Source organism: Aptenodytes patagonicus, chromosome 2 (genome assembly GCF_965638725.1).
Source record: "Aptenodytes patagonicus chromosome 2, bAptPat1.pri.cur, whole genome shotgun sequence".
Lineage (NCBI taxonomy): Eukaryota > Metazoa > Chordata > Aves > Sphenisciformes > Spheniscidae > Aptenodytes > Aptenodytes patagonicus.
The window spans coordinates 66,628,307-66,644,279 of NC_134950.1; the positions used below are offsets into that span (position 1 = coordinate 66,628,307).

At 42.2% G+C, this 15,973-nt stretch overlaps 1 protein-coding gene across 3 annotated transcripts in view; it reads right to left on the bottom strand.

Moving 5' to 3' along the window:
- ZNF516 (zinc finger protein 516) overlaps positions 1-15,973 on the bottom strand; it is a 102,870-nt gene that overhangs the window by 48,697 nt on the left and 38,200 nt on the right. For all 3 annotated transcript variants that reach the window (XM_076330096.1, XM_076330097.1, XM_076330098.1), the window contains exon 2: positions 8,520-10,550. In XM_076330096.1, the coding sequence (XP_076186211.1) occupies positions 8,520-10,425 (1,906 nt within the window). In that variant the 5' untranslated portion in view covers positions 10,426-10,550. The remainder of the gene's footprint in view (positions 1-8,519; positions 10,551-15,973) is intronic.

Below are 15,973 nucleotides of genomic sequence, written 5' to 3' on the forward strand. Positions count from 1 at the left end.
GTTAGCAGTCATTTACAGATCAGCAGAATCCCACTAAACGCAGCCGCAGCACTACTGAAATATTTGGAAATCAGATTAAAAACACTACCATTGCAATTTTCATTGCCTGAATCTTGTTCTACTAGCTGGGGGGGGAAGGGAGTCCTCACTCACTAATCAGAAACTGCTAGAAAATAAAAGCACAACACAATGTGATCTTATGACTATAAACATCACAAAGCAGTATTTCACATGCTATAGCTTGATGCAATAGAAACATCCAGTACTAAGAAATACCAGAATTGCTAAACTGGCTTTCACAAGGCAGCAAGGCCAGGGTAGGTATCAAGAAGTGAGGGTTTTGAGAAAGCTGAGTTACTGTGCAGCTGGATTCCCAAGTGCATGTCCCTATATGCAGATGTTTATACTACTCGCTGAAGATGAGCTAGAAGCCTACTGTGAAAACTGGAACCCCTGTGCAGCCGACTTAAACATAAAGGGGTATTTTTGAATGCACAAACTGAAACCAAGATGACTAACAGCTTTCCACACCCTTGGAAATATTTTTTTTAAATGCTAGTGTTTGGTAAGCATGGAATGGAGATTGGCAATTCAGGAAGGACTAAACATAAGACACAAGCAATCCTTAGAAGCAGCCCTTGTGACAACATTTCCAAAAGCTGCGGAAGAAGTATGAAGAACTAATCTTGCTTTGGGCATCTTACATAAGCTTCAGGGCAAAGTTTATCCTACTATCACCTACCTTTAAGAAACCACACTCACTTCCTTGCTTTCTAACAGATAAAATAAAGACTGAGTAAACCTCTCTCCCTTAGCATCTTGGTACAAGTTTTCTTCCAAGCTGAGCTATGCTTTGGTCGCTCATAGCGCAGACCTACAGCTACAACAAACTGCCTAAACAATACTTCCATCTAATTGTGTCTCGTTATTGTATATAGTAACCTGTAAAAAAGGAGCACTAACAATTAAAGCTAAATACAGTAGAAGTATCTTTGACATGCTGTATCAGAACACCCTGCACAAAATTCTTCAGTACTTAAACAAGACCCCCACTGAAATGTTTGCAAGGCATAAAAGCAGTGCAACAGTTGGATTAATAACTTCAAAACACTGCAAAAGAAGTTCTCTCTGAGCAACAACAAAGGCAATCTCTGTCGTGAGAAGTCATTCATCTACCGAAGTATCTCAAGCTCAGCCAGCCAGCCTTAGTTCTGACTTGAGCTGAATGTGTGTTATCTGTTCCTCATCACCCTGCCCCGTTGCGAGAGGAACTTGAATTACTGTTTAACACTCTTGCTGGCCACCCACATTACATGAGACTGAGTAAAACAGGACCTAGTAACGCAGAGCATGGTAATCAGGAACACAGTGGAAATTACCCAAGATGCCTACAGGGCGTTAAACGTTCCTAAGTTGGTATGATGTCAGGGTAATGTATAGCATTAAAGGGTACAGATTGCATTATCCCAAAGCACTGCTGCCCTGTTCCAGTCAAACACTTTTTGCATGAGCTTCTTGAAGCACAGCTCCCACCATCAGCCTAAAAAAAAGAAGGGCCAAGCAACTTCACGTGTGTGAGGTACATGGGCCAAGGGAGGTTTTAACCACATCTCTAGATGTCCTATGGCTCTTCTCTCTTCCTCTCCCCTCGATACACACTTCAGTGATTCTGGGTGCCAGAATTTTTCTTGTTATCCATTTCCTTGGGGTGATCAGCATAATTTCTGTTTTGTTCTGTTCCCTCAGTTCTTCTTCCCATTCATATCAACCCACAGTTAAAGATAAATGAAAGCAAAAAATTATTGCTGATGGCAGCACCACAGGAATATAGTCACACATAGGAGATATCCTCTGCAGTCCTGAGGAGCGCACAAGAGCCCAAAGGGGAAGGAAGAGGTAACAAAGTGCTGCTGTGGAGATACACACAGGCCTGTACTGGTCAAAAATCATGATCCAACCCGCAGTGCTTTGCAGAGAAACTTCAGATCATGAGAAAATACCACACCGCATGTGGCTTTGCTACGCGCATCAGGATTGGACTATGTGCATTACAGCAAGGTAGATATAAAAGAGAAATTTCTGACTGGCATTACTAGGCGCGTTAAAACTAGGTAACTGATCTAGTCCTGATCCACTGAATTTGCTTTAAGGAACAGTTCGAACTTTGAGAAGTCCCAAACAACGCCTAATGGATCTCACTTCTGCAAGCACAGGGTCCTTGCCTCTGCCCAACTTCCCCTACGATTTGAATCATCAACTTGCTGTATTTGAAAGTCCTGGCATTAATCCCATTGGCGTTAACAACCAGAACAATTAGTTGGGGTTGAAAAGTTGAGCAGGTTTTATATTCCAACCACCACTCCTTGGCAATGCCAAAATTAACTGGTGAAGTGTGTAATCACAGTGTAACATTTTTATCTTCGTGGTAGGGATCTAACAGACGCCACCGAGACACTGTTCTTCCTTGGAACTACCTCACTTCTTGGAAGCCTGGGGCAGTAATTACCAATTGTCCAGCACTGAGACATCCTCCAATTTGTTGTATGCTTATTCTGCAAAATATGCTAAATAACTTCAACATACTTAAGATTGTACATACAGAACAAGATCTTCATTTGGTGTAAGAAGTCCCAACAGCACTGCCTTCAGTGGCATTATACCGTGGGATTTACAGTAAGTGAGAGTCTGGCATGAGAAGTATCTAAAGCGTAATTATTTGATTAAGATATATAGTAAAAATGTTTGATTTTTAAATAGTGGAGAGGACTTCCCTTGCACACAGAGGAACATTTTTTCATATAAGCAGAACAATGAAGTCCTGGTACTGGATACTGGCAGCTGTGTTTCATGCACTCACTTTGGCAACAGAAAACATTTACTAGGACTATCTTTCTCTCTTCTTTGGACTTACTATACATTTTTATTTTTCTATTTTCACTTGCTTAGCTGTTTTATTCTTACTGTTCCTCTCCTCCCCCAAATTACAGCCTTGCTATTTTACTGGAAAATTAAAGCAACTCTGGACAATTTTTACTTTTGATTTATTTTAAATCAAAAGCCTGATGAAATTAGGTACTTTTCATTAAAGTTCCAGCTTTTGGATTTGTTGTAATTTATAGCTGAGCAAAACAAAGTCTAAATTTATGCTTCATAAATCTCTCCTACTCTTCTTTTTTCACAAAACTTACTAATGTCATTATGTTTCTATTCAAGCATTCCAATTTACATATAGGATTTTCTTACAACATGCCTGGGATAAATGGTATGTATTATATCCCCCAGTCTGTATAACCCATAGGCAATTCACAGGCAGCTGTCTCTTCTCCTTCAATTTACTAACAAAGATACTAAATCAGTGTCTGGATTTCTAAGAGTTTTTACAATGTAACAAACACAAACAAAGAGCTCCAAAACCAGGCACTGCTCCTCCTTTTTTTTCTTTTTTTTGCTTAAGCTAAAACCAAGGAAGGAGCTGAGAGTTCAGACTTTTTAGCAGATCGGTAACAACAAGCCAGTGGATCCACTGGCAGGTGTGGACAAGGCAAGCTCCTGCTGCCGTCTCCCATTCGTGTGACTGCTCCAGACCTTCCGGTTTTCACATGGAAATCCTCTTGGGGTTACCCACCTCCGAGTGTGGGGCATCACAAGCCCTCATGGCTTCAGTGCAAGACACCCAGCACCCTGGCACTGCCTTGGAGGGTTTGAACCCCAATGCCATCCCACACCTCTTTTCAGCCTCCCCTCCTCTTTGAAACCTCATCGCATGGCACAGCTCCCTTCACCAAGGTCCTGCTCCTCTCTGCCTTCCCCCATTCCCCCTTCTCTCCTCCCTGCACCCTACTCCCATCTCTTGTCTCACCCCTTCATGGAGCTCATCTTCTCCTGAGCAAGTCCCACCATACCACCGGTAATTCCCGACACAAACCAAATGCAGCCACACCACCACTGTTTTGTATTCATTGTTAGGTTTTTTTTTTTTAATATTCTGTGCAGTCTAGCAACTTGTGTCCACCTCATCTATTCAGACTACGAGCTCCTTGGGCCTAAAGCTGTGTTCGTACAGGGCCTAGCGCAACAGTTCTCACTCACAATGAGCCCCTTCCTGCATTAGCCAGCGTAATAAAAACAGCATGTGTTGAGTAAGAGTGAATCAGTCTCTCCTTAAAGCATTTTAAAAATCTGGAGGAGTCTGACAGAAGGAAAAAAAGAAGAAGGGAGAGAAGAGGCAGGAGAGAAAGGAAACAAAATGGAGATCGTTTTCACCAGCAGCAGCATTCTCTGTGAGGTACACCTTCTCCTGTCACTGCCATCCTTCCCTGACAAGGTCAGGCTAGAAGCAGCATTCCTCTCCTTTATTCCTATATAACACTCCTTTTCTTCCCCCCCCCCCCCGATTACTTTTAACATTTACTTCCTGCCCACTCTGGCGTTTACATGCAAAAAGTACCACCTTTATGGCACTCCCTTACTGACTGGAGTATCACAGGCCTGTGCTCTTACTACGTGTTTGCCGAGCGCCAAGTTGTATTTAAATCATTTTCACTTCTCTTCTTCATCTTCCCACCTGCCAGCACCAGTCACAGCCTCAAAAATTATACTTCCTTCTTCATTTCAGGACTGAAATAGTTCATAGTGCCTAATGTAACTAACTAACACCCTCACTGCTAAATACACCATGACAATGAGGGGGCCCATGCTGAGCCTTAAAAATACTAACCACCAAATGCACACAGGCTGAATTATTTCTTTAGCATATCTAAAACTACATTTTAGTTGAGAAGGTGAAAGATTTAAGAAATAGAGTATTTTCCGTTCCACTCTCTACTCTCTCAGTCATAGCTCTGAGGTTTTTTTTAGTTAAAAATGAAAATCACCAAAAAAAAAAAAAAGCCTCAAGTTGGGGAAGTGCTGAGCAACAACTCACAGGTGATTCAAACAGCTTTGGATGCAACTTAGTGGAAATTCAGGTACAGTTTGCTAGTGGCTTGAATGCCGAATAAAAATGAAGACTCATCTGGGACAGGGAGACCTCGAAAATATTTAAAGGTTGCTCTTAACAGAGTGAATGTGTGCTGAGCCACCTTTTCCCACATAGCTGTCACTCGAAACATATATACATCATGCATATATCTTTGTATGACAGGTATCATGTGGTACACCGTCTATGTTGACTCTAGAAGGCTAATTTTTACCCTCCTTCCAACAAGATGGAAAGCATTTTGTAACCAGCTAGTTTACCCCCTGGCAGCTGATAAGCTGGGTTTGCAAACATTACCTCTGTGTCTGAGAAATCATTATGTTACTCTACGTACACAGCAGAGACAAATTACTGATGTGTTAAGAGCAAAGAAGTGCCTACCCTGGAGGCTCTCAACCCCATTTCACATGCAAGGTGCAATTCTTGCTCTTCTCCCAATAAGCCCTAACAGTACTTCCCAGCCCCAGTCACCCTCAGCCCCAACATCTGATGGCCCTAAGTGACCATGGAGGTGCACTGCCAGCTTCCCTGCTGCAAGACACTGTGTGTCAACAGGACTACTCAGATTATTAAGAATTAAACGCACAAAGAAGTAGTTTCAGGTGAGTCAAAGCCACAACATTCAATACTTGACAGTCTCAAGGCCCTTTTCTGACACAGGATAACCAGTAATGTGTCAAAGAGGGGAAAAATGTAAAGATATGAAAGAAAAAAAAACTACAGATATTATATAACCTTATGAGTAGCACAAGATTTTCGTGACCACAGCCTCAGTAAAAATAATACCATAGAAGGCATGTCAGGAACAGGAACTGAGGGCTGCTTGCCCACCTCCACTGGGGAGGGATGCTGTCCGTGGGGCTGGAGCAGGGCTCTCGACAGAAAAGTTTCACTGGCAAGAGTAACTATAAGAATGCGCGCAGCAGAGGATAGCAAACTGCAGCACTTCCAGGACAAGATGTGCTTCAAGGCCGTACCAGAACACCTGATTTTAGCAGGAGCGTACATGAGGGCAGAATTTGGCCTGTATTCTGTACACCTTAAGTTTCTCTTCATAGGGGAAGGAAAGAAAGTCTCTCAAGTTAAAGCAGCAATCTGCAGAAGAGTAAAACTAACCCTACAGCCTGCTGGACAGAAGGACCCCAGTCCCTTAGAAAACAATATAAGGGCAGTGTCAGTACATCTGCATACCAAAAAGAGGAAATTGAGAAACTTAAGTCTTGAACATTGACCTATGAAAACTCCTTAAAAAAACCCAGAACAACAAAACAAAACAAAAACCCAAAAAACAACTTTCTTTTGAATCCAAAAAATCTTTGTCACTTGTAAAAAATGTTCACTTCATTGACACGGTGATTTTATTTAAATAAACTCTATTAAGAAGCAAGGGTCACAAGGACCATTTCTCTTGATCATAAGATTAAAATGTTTCTTATTAGTCAATTAACTAATTGATTAGCTCTTCAGCTGTGACGTTAGCAAATATAATATGCAGCGGCCACCCTCCCGGCCCATCAATGCAAACACATCCCTTTTCCACCTTTATTTATTATGCACCTTTATTTAGGCCCATCAGTTTGCTGCTTCTTTACAGTTAAACAAGATGGAGACCAATTTGGCACCCAAAGAAACAAGTTTCCAGTTGTTGGCTAGTGACACCGGTTAAGCCAGTCACCTTAATTCCTGTGAGAGAAACTGCTGTGTGACTTTAACTCTCACCTCTCACTCCTGCAACAAGAGCTCAGAGCTTGAGTTGAGGCAAGAAGCGGGACAGGCAAAGAGATGAGATGGCTCCTCTCGTTAAAAACAAAGTACTTCATAAAGAGAGTGTGTAAGAACAGCTTTCCTATTTGAACGTCATGTGAAAAAGCATTTCGGTGTTTTCAGCCCGTCTCCAGAGAGATGGTTTTCCATCACAGCAGTTTCCATAAGGGCATTGTACATTACACCAGTAAAACATGGCAGCCCCATTTAACTCCAGACAAAGCTGCAGTTTTATCACTGCATCTTGTGTCAACTGTACGGAGGTGCTTCAGGTGGCAGCTGATGGATTTTCACACAAAGTAAGTACGTATGCTTCACAAGAACTTTAAGTGTCCAAAATCCAACAGCAGATGGGAAAGTCAAATTTTGAGTCTTCTAAATGGGCAAGTAATCATAGTGAAAATATTTAAGCCAGCTTGTCGCTAGGACTTTTTGGAGTTGTAGTTTATGGAAAGGACAAGAGCATAAAAAAAGTGGAGTTCTTGGTTTAATTTACATTTCTGTTCTAGTGTGCACCCAATTTGTCCATCAGGGACTTGATCCAAGTTGTAGCAAAATCAAGTTTAGGACAGTTCTTGTAAGTTTTAAGGACAAACAGATGGGTTTGATTTTTTACAATTTCAATCCTCTGGAGCTCTCTTCCCTCTTCGTCTTGCATTTTGAAAGTTAGATTGCCAAGCAGTGTTGGCCCCAACTTTAGTTGTCTTAAAACCATGGGACTTTCACAGAAGAAGCTTAATGACAAAAAAAAAAAACCCTATATCCAACATTGCTTCAAAACTTTATGAAAAACATGTAACTATTAATACACAATTCTGGAAAATGTTGCTTTGCTGCTTCGGGGTCTGTAGCCAGTGGAGAAAGCACAATATTATATGAAGTCCTGAAAGAACACAGCTAATTGAATAAACCCACCCTCTTCCACAATGGTGCAGATTACTTCATCTGCAATGGTCTTGAAAATGTGTTTAACTCTACAGATAACAATGTTCTTCACAACAAAAGGAATGAAAATGAGAGGATAACGTTATTGTTCACCAAACAGAAAACAAACGAAAAAACAGTGCAAGGCTAGTAAGGAAAGAATGGTTAATCTCACATTTCTAAGAGGGTATTATAAACAAAGAATGGTGAACAACAAAAATAAGATACAAAAGTGCTTAATGGTGTTCTTTTAAATATTTACTTTGCTGCTATTTGGAGAATAATTTGTTCCATTTAGTAGTGTTGGGCTCAAAGGACCGCTTTAATCCAGAGAGATTAATTATAGCCTTTGGAGTTATAAACACAATTTGGGAAGTGAAGCAGAGAAGAGAGAGATGCCTCTCACGCTGGCGATTAACAAGTTTACGCGCTTCGGGGCTACACAACACCGGCTGTGCCCCTGCTACACCTGCACGCTACAGGCAGAACAGTGTGCAGGATGCCCATAAATCGGAGAAACACAGCGCCCGAGATGACCAGGGAAGACACTACCCTACCCTACAGCATTGCTATAGGCAACTAAGGTACTTCTCAGGTGTCCTTCACTGAAATACAAGTTCACCTGCACCTTATGAAGACATCCTCTGATCTCGCTCTTATTACCTGTGCCAGAAACACGAGTCGCCATGCCAAGACAAGCGGCAGCGCTCAGCAGGCACAGGACCCCATCCACACTGCCTTTAAACCTCTCATGTGCTTTCACGCATCTCTCCCTCTGCTCATCACCGTGTCCCACACCAGGAAATGCAGGGACCAGCGACAGTGAGCAGGGCAAGGCTGGGAGTGATCTTACCTAGCGAGGGGTTGGCTGCTCCCTCCTCCGAGCTCTCCTCGGCCCCCTCCTCCCCCAGGCCGGAGGTGGCCGAGTCCTCTGGGGCAGATGCAGAGCCAGGGGTGCTGGGCCCGCTGACAGACCCTGAGTCCCCTTCCTCACTGCTGGAGCCGTAGCGGTCAGGCTGGGCGGCCGTCCCACCCTCGCTGCAGCTCCTCCGCTCCTTGCGGTGCACTCGGGAGTGCAGCACCATTTGGTGGTAGGTGCGGAAGATCTTCCCACACTCGAAGCACTCGGTGGACTTGTTCTGGGCAGCCCGCCGGCTCTGCCGCGAGGCAGGGCGGTAGTCCAAGTCCCCCTGGGCGAGCAGGCAGCTCTCCCCTGGCAGGGCACCACCAGTTTTCTCCAGGCGCCCGCTGGTGCAGCTCTTCTTCTTGGGGTTGCTGGAAGAGCTGGGCGAGTCCTGGTCTCGCTTACGCTTCTCCTGGTTGACAAGGATATACTCTCTCTTGTCCTTGTCATAAGTCACGTCTGCATCCGCCAGGGCCTCGTCCCATCCCACATACTTCACATATTCCGAGGGCTCTACTACTTTTCCTTTAGTGGCCAGCTGCCAAGCTTGGTAGCTACTGACCGGATCCAGCTCGGCTACTCTTTTCCCAGGCTGTCCTCTTGTAACTCTATCCAGCCCTACAGATGGCCTTAGATTGAGACACTGCAAGAAAAACTGCTTCGTTACCGAGGAGCTTAGGCTCCCATCAGTTAAGCCCTCGGCTTTATCCCCGGCGCTACCCCGCTGCGCCCGGTAGTGAACGGCGTTATGCGCTTTCAGGCTTTCCATATTTGTAAACAGATTTCCACACTTGGTGCAAACTTCGTACAGAGACAGGCCCGTCACAATCGTCTCCTCCTGTATCACGTCATTGATAGTGGCTATGAGCTCCAAATCATTTTTTGGTTTGTTTTTGCTCCCAGTCTTGGGGCCGTGTGACTTCATGTGGTTTTTGAGAAACCAGGGCTCTTTGAATCTCCTGCCACAAATGTGGCACCCGTGATCAAATGACCCCCTGTGCTTTTTCATGTGGGCTTTCAGGAACCAGGTTTGACTAAAGGCCTGACCACAGACTTCGCATGGAAACTCGCCCGCACTCAGCTCGCTCTTGCAGTTCTCGGCGTAGGCCTCCCCATTTGGGACCTGAGCTGTTATATGGTCCTTCTCTATGTGGTTTAACAGCGTCTCCTCCCTCAGGGTCATGTAGCTACACAACCTGCACTTGAACGGTTTGTGGACCTGGTGCAGGTGCTGCTCCAGGTCCTTCTTCCTTTCAAATTTGTTTTTGCAGAAGGTGCACTGGTAAGAGGTCAGCTTGCCATCTTCCTCGGCTGGTGCCGCCTCCATGACCTCCTTCTTGCTGCTTCTCAACAAGATCTTGCTGCTATCTACCTGAGCGGTACCATTCAAGATCTTGTTGCAGGCAGACGTACTTTTAGTGGGGCTGGTGCACCCGCCAAGGCCCTCTGAAACTCCCATCTCCCCTAGCTGTGCCTCCCCCATCTCTGCCTCATGCCCCTGACTTAAAGTGCCTGTTCTGTGACTACGGATGTGGATCTTCAGGTTGCCCTTTTGGGAAGCTCTGTGATCACAGTAAGGGCATTTGTAGGGCTTCTCGCCCGTGTGCTTCCTCATGTGCTGCGACAAGGAGCTCTGAAAAGGGAAACTTTTACCACAGATGCAGCAGCTGTGGCACATGGTCTTGTCAGCATCCATGTCATTCTTGCTTAGCTTGCCTGGGCTGGAGGATCTCCGTAACTCCATTTCTGCCTCTCTACTACGATCCATCTGTATTACTGCAACATTGGGTGAGCGGGGCAGGAGGACATAAGCATGTCCGGCAGCACAGGAGGGCTGGACTGCGTTTTCAATCATACGGTTCTGCAGAGAGATGTTTTATTGCTTCATTCTCGGGGTAACGTTTCTCCTTTCAGCTGCTCGAGAAAGTCTGAAGCGCCGACTTACTTCCGTGTGCTCTATAGGCGGATGGCATAGATCACCTGAAACAAGAACAAAATCACACAAAGGTACAGAAATTGTGTAAGTAGATTCTTAAATATATTTAAACCTATTCATATTTTTAATTCAACAGCTTCCATCACTCGTCCCGCATTCAGAAGCATACTATACTACAATTTATTGCACCAAAAAGCAGCAGCTTCTCCTTTTGCTGATATTCTAGACTTCAATGGCGAGCATCACTAATAAACAAATAAAATCCAAAAAAGAGCAACCATTCATTTCCATACGCTGACATCACAGTGTCTTTTAAAAACTGCAAACTTTAAAAATATTTTTTGTTTTAAAACCAGACAGAAGTGGCTAAAAATACACCTTAAATGAGGAAAACATTTCTTGAGGGAGTTATTACACTTTAAATCTGTGGCTTTACCATCATGTGTAATTTAATGTAAAATACTTACTTGCCAAAGATAAAAGGCTTTCCTAAAGACTTTAGCAAGTACCATATTCCTGCTGGCAACTGCATTACTTTGCGTCTCAGACAGCTCTGCTGTGCTTGATGTGGCATGCCCAGAGCAGGCGCAGAGGCTGAGGACGCTCAATACTTTGATTAGAGAGAAAACAAGAATCCAGAGCCTGACAAAGCATTCAGGAACACTGAAAGTTATTTCCTGATGGACAGTGAGGAAAAAAAAAAACCTCCAACTGTAATATTTAGTCTCAATTTAACAAAGTAAACTGATAATGTGCATAGGTATCAAATGATCTCAAAAGTGAGTGATTTATGTCAACAAGACATACAGGAAACCAGAGCACCACCCACCTCAATGAAACAGAATCCTAACCATAAACAAACAAACAAAACAAGAAACAACTTTGATTAACAAAACAGGTTAATAAAAGTTTAAAAGCTTTTGTATCTTGTCATGATTAAATTCAAGTGTCAATACCTGCCTCAGCAATGCCAAGATGCAACACACCAGCAATTCTCCATCTTGTATATGGCAAAAACCAATGGTTACCATCTCCATAGATTGTTTCTTTTCCTATTACCACACTGTAAAACAAAAATCTTCCCCCCTTCCTATTCTCATTAAGTACTACAAACACCACATGACTAAGATCAAAGACCACTGTAATCTCTAATAAAGAGAACCAATCTATTACTACATTAAGAAAATATCAGCTTCTTAAAACATAGCTAAAAATACGCAGAGCAATAACAAGACTATATATTCACACATCCATCACGACATCTGTGACTCAATAAATGAAGAGCTACAGATCTACAGTTGCAAATTTTAAGGTTTCTCATTGTATTCACCTCTGACTCTCTTCAATAAGTAAATAAATAATCTAACCACATCACCAGCATGAGCCTAACAAAAAGCAAGGTAAAACTGATGCAATGCTCATCTCAGTTACACGCTATAGAATAACTTCATTATATTTAAGTTAATCTAGTCCTCTTATTTGCTACAAGATCATTCCTTTCTGGGTTTGATTTTCTGCATATCTAGTATCCATTCAGCATGTTAAGAGTTATCAACTGCATCTACCTTTTCCTCAGAGAGCTGACAGTAATATCTAAGGGACGTGTTACAAAAGCAATTTCATTTCTTGAATGAAGCATTTTTATATTATGACTAATTTATTATGACTAAAAAAAAAAAAAAAAATCACATCAGATCACAAATTCAGAAGTCCATATGAGCAGGAAGTTTACAAACAAGAGTATCTAAATTAATCTCTGAAATTAGCCATTTAAAAGCAAATTGAGGGGCAGCCTCAGAAGAAACTTCCTGGGTATATAAAGGATGGCAGCCACTGGAAGTTGTGGCTGTAATAGAAGGTACGAACATGCCAAACAGCAAATACAAATGCAGTTTATACTGCATATTGATGGATGAAACAATTCAGAGTAACTTATTTATTTGACCCGTAATCTAAATCTGCCAAGTAACAACCCATATTGTCTTATAATCAAAGACTTAACCTAAAACTCATTAAATCATAAAAAGAAACACCAGGACAACTTCTTGCATTTAACACGACAGTATACTTGAACAAGCAACAGCTTCTTCTGAATTGTTCTGCACCATTGTAGGAAAAAAGATAGCAAACTTTGGGGACAGATTTTTCCAGGTATTTTATACAAAGTTTTCTACATTCTGCCTTTTCTACAGTTTACACCAGTGAGAACGCTGCTTATTGGTAGGCTGACTTTTAGACTACCAACATTTTTTTTTTTAAATGTAGGTTCCATTTTAATTCAACTTTCTACAGTGTTTCCTGTCTGAAAGTTCAAGAGCTTTAAGAGCCAAACTTAGACAAGAATGCTGTATGCAGCAGTTCAGGCACATATAAATCCAAAGCTACAGAGTCCCTTTGTTTACTTGGCCACAGCTTCCCTACGCTTAGTCTTGACATATTTCACTTTAATTATTTATAGCATTTTCATTAATGAAACTCAGTTATGAAAATGAGGATATGAAGAAAGCATTACTTCTAAGAGGGATATTAGCCACTCTCAGGAGATCCCCCTAGCCCTATATTAAATTAGGCCTGAGGGGGAAAAAAGTCAGTTAAAAAATTACTGAATTATTTTATTAGTCTAAAATACTTCATGGAAGTGTTATAGTCTTCACCAAAACCTTCTGAGAAAATTGTTTCATCTTTATTACTTTAGCTTGGCCAATGCACTGCAATTTATAACTTTAAAAGTTGAAATAAAGTATTCCTAGACTTGAATTATTCTAATTCATACACATTTAAGACTCACAAAATTTCAAGTCTGATCTTCCACAGACAGAAATTCCAGGGGGAGGAAGGGTGATCAGCCAATCTGAGTTTGCTTTACACAGGCTTTGGTAAATCGATTGACACAAACACATAGGAACAACTTACAACTCCCTCCTCACATCATTTGAGTGCCGCTTAAAAGTAATTCTTTTAGAGGGGCTCTCTGCAGAACAGCAAAGCCAGTGTTCATCGGAAAGAAGCAGCAAAAACTAAATAAAAATGACAACTTTGAAAAAAGCTTCAATTCAGAAGACTGAACGTACAAAATGAGGAAAACACCACTTGTAAAGAATCCTACCAATAGAAAATAACATTTTGGCTTAATAATTTCCACCTTTGTATTAATTATTAAACAATTATTTCAACATCAAAGATGGCACAAGGGATGGAAGACGTCAACTGGTAAATCAAACCACACTGATTACTCTTCCACTATGAGTAAAATTTTGCCATAGCTATTTTTGTTTCTTTCTGGCTGACTGCTATGATAAAAATATTTGTATTTTGAAATAATTACAAACTTGACAGTATTCTGAAACAATTCTCTTTCTGCACACATGGAACACGGCCACCTCCAGCTACCCTAAGGCTACTAAAAAATGTTTCAACTCTCAGTAATTTCAGGTGGTAACCAGTAACCTTTCCTTGCTTTGGTCCAAGTTCACCCTGCAGTTCCTTAGCACCAGCTTGTCACACAGAATCCATAGCAGAGTCACATCCAGCCTGCAGATTTCTCCCAGACTGCCACTGCACGGAGATCCCCACTAGCGCAGCGGCAAGCCGTAAGGAAATGCAAGTGAACATAAATTGTAAATTAATATGTAGTCTTTAAAAATATTGTGTGTTTTAACAGCATTGCAGCCTATGCCAAATGCCATTCAACTCCTTCAGGGGGGTGTGATGTTCTGTTGTAAGGGCCATATGAACCAGATTCACTTCATTTTGTTGAACTAGGGATCAGCAGTTAATGTAAGAAGCCGCTGGCCAGTGTCCCGAAGTCATTTTCAGCCCCTTTAAAATACACTGAGGCACATCATCACTGTTTACATACAGATTTGGTATATAAAGCAAGGTGGAAGAGAAACATGAACAAAGACCCAAAAACGGGGGGGGGGCCAAGAAATGCCTTTGCTCAGCCAAATATTTTAGTTATAAGGCTTGTTCCTGCACCCATTGCCTCACAGAGAGTCTTTGCCTTGACCTACATGTGAGCAAATACAAATAAACTTTTTTTATTGCCCTCCCAGAAGGGAAAACAAGCTTTCCTATGAGCTTAAACCAAGTATTTGTCAGAACTGACTATTTCAAACATTTAGGCATCAAAACTTCTCTGGTTTTAAAAACTAACTCGGACAGAGTTCTTGGCTTGAGAGAAAACACATTTGGCCTAAGCGACCTGCTCTCACCACGGAGCCTTTCCCAGCATAAGCCGCAGCTTCCCCAGCAAGACTGTGGCAGCCTGTCCCTGCCAGCAGTGCAGCAGATACGCCGGCGCACGGCTGCATCATCCTTGCAACTTCTGCAAGACCCTCATGTAGTCTTGAAGTGAAGCATGTGTAAAAGTACAGGGGAACAGAACTTTAAATAAAACAGGAGCACTCTGAAATACCTATTACTCTTCTCTTCATGACACCTGCATGTTCTGGAAGATGACCAGGTATGCTGTGAGGACTCTTAAGGACCTTTTGTGCCTCTTGGAAAACAACTAATAAAAAAAGAAACTGAAAATAAACATCGCAATAAAATTGAAAAATAGAATGCAAGAGATACCACACTGAAAAAGTAACTGCAAATTCATTTCTTACATACAAATAGCCTGTGCAGTGCAGACTGAGAGGAAAACATACAAGAAAAGTATTCCTGTTCCAACATACAGAAGACTATACATTCTTTTTTAATTTCTCTTCTATTAAACCTGACTTTAAAAATCATATTGCATGGGCTGTACTGGCAAGAAGGGAAAACTCTTCAGTAAGTGATAAACAAGAACATACAATCTGGGAAGCTACATACACCTATTTAAATAGCACAGTGTATATTTTAAAACAAACTGCTTTCAGTTTGGGTGTGAGTATTTCAAGTCCTGTCTGAAAGATAAATGCACTGGAGAAGTATCGCTCTTCTAATCTCCAAGAGGTTTGAATACACACTGCAATCACTCCACCATGTTCCTCTGCCAAAAGCAACAATGACTTTTAAAAAAAAAAAAAAAAAAAACAACAAAACACCACCACTGTGAGGCGTGATCTTGTGGAAAAAATATTTCACTGAAATTCCTTCTAGATGATGAAGTGATAGGACACAGCACGTAAACATCTCGGTGAATTTGAGAAAGTTGTATCTTTCAAAGAATGGCAACCTGGAGAGCTGATCTCTCCTGATTTGAGAAGGCTCTGGTCGCCCCAGAGCCAAACAGACCTCGCTGTTCAGAGTAAAGAGGCCAGCAGAGAGCAAAGTGCAGGAAAAGAGGGCACGAAAGACAGAGAAGGTTTTACAACTGCCTCGCCAGCCTTTGTGCTCACTGAACCGCAGAGACCTTTCTCCCCCTCCGTGTCTCCTCCCCAGGCTGCAGAGACACCGTCCTCCACACACACCAGCCTTGCTCTACCTGCACACCCTCCTCCTCAGTTTGTGAGGGGACATGGCTTCTTCTAACACC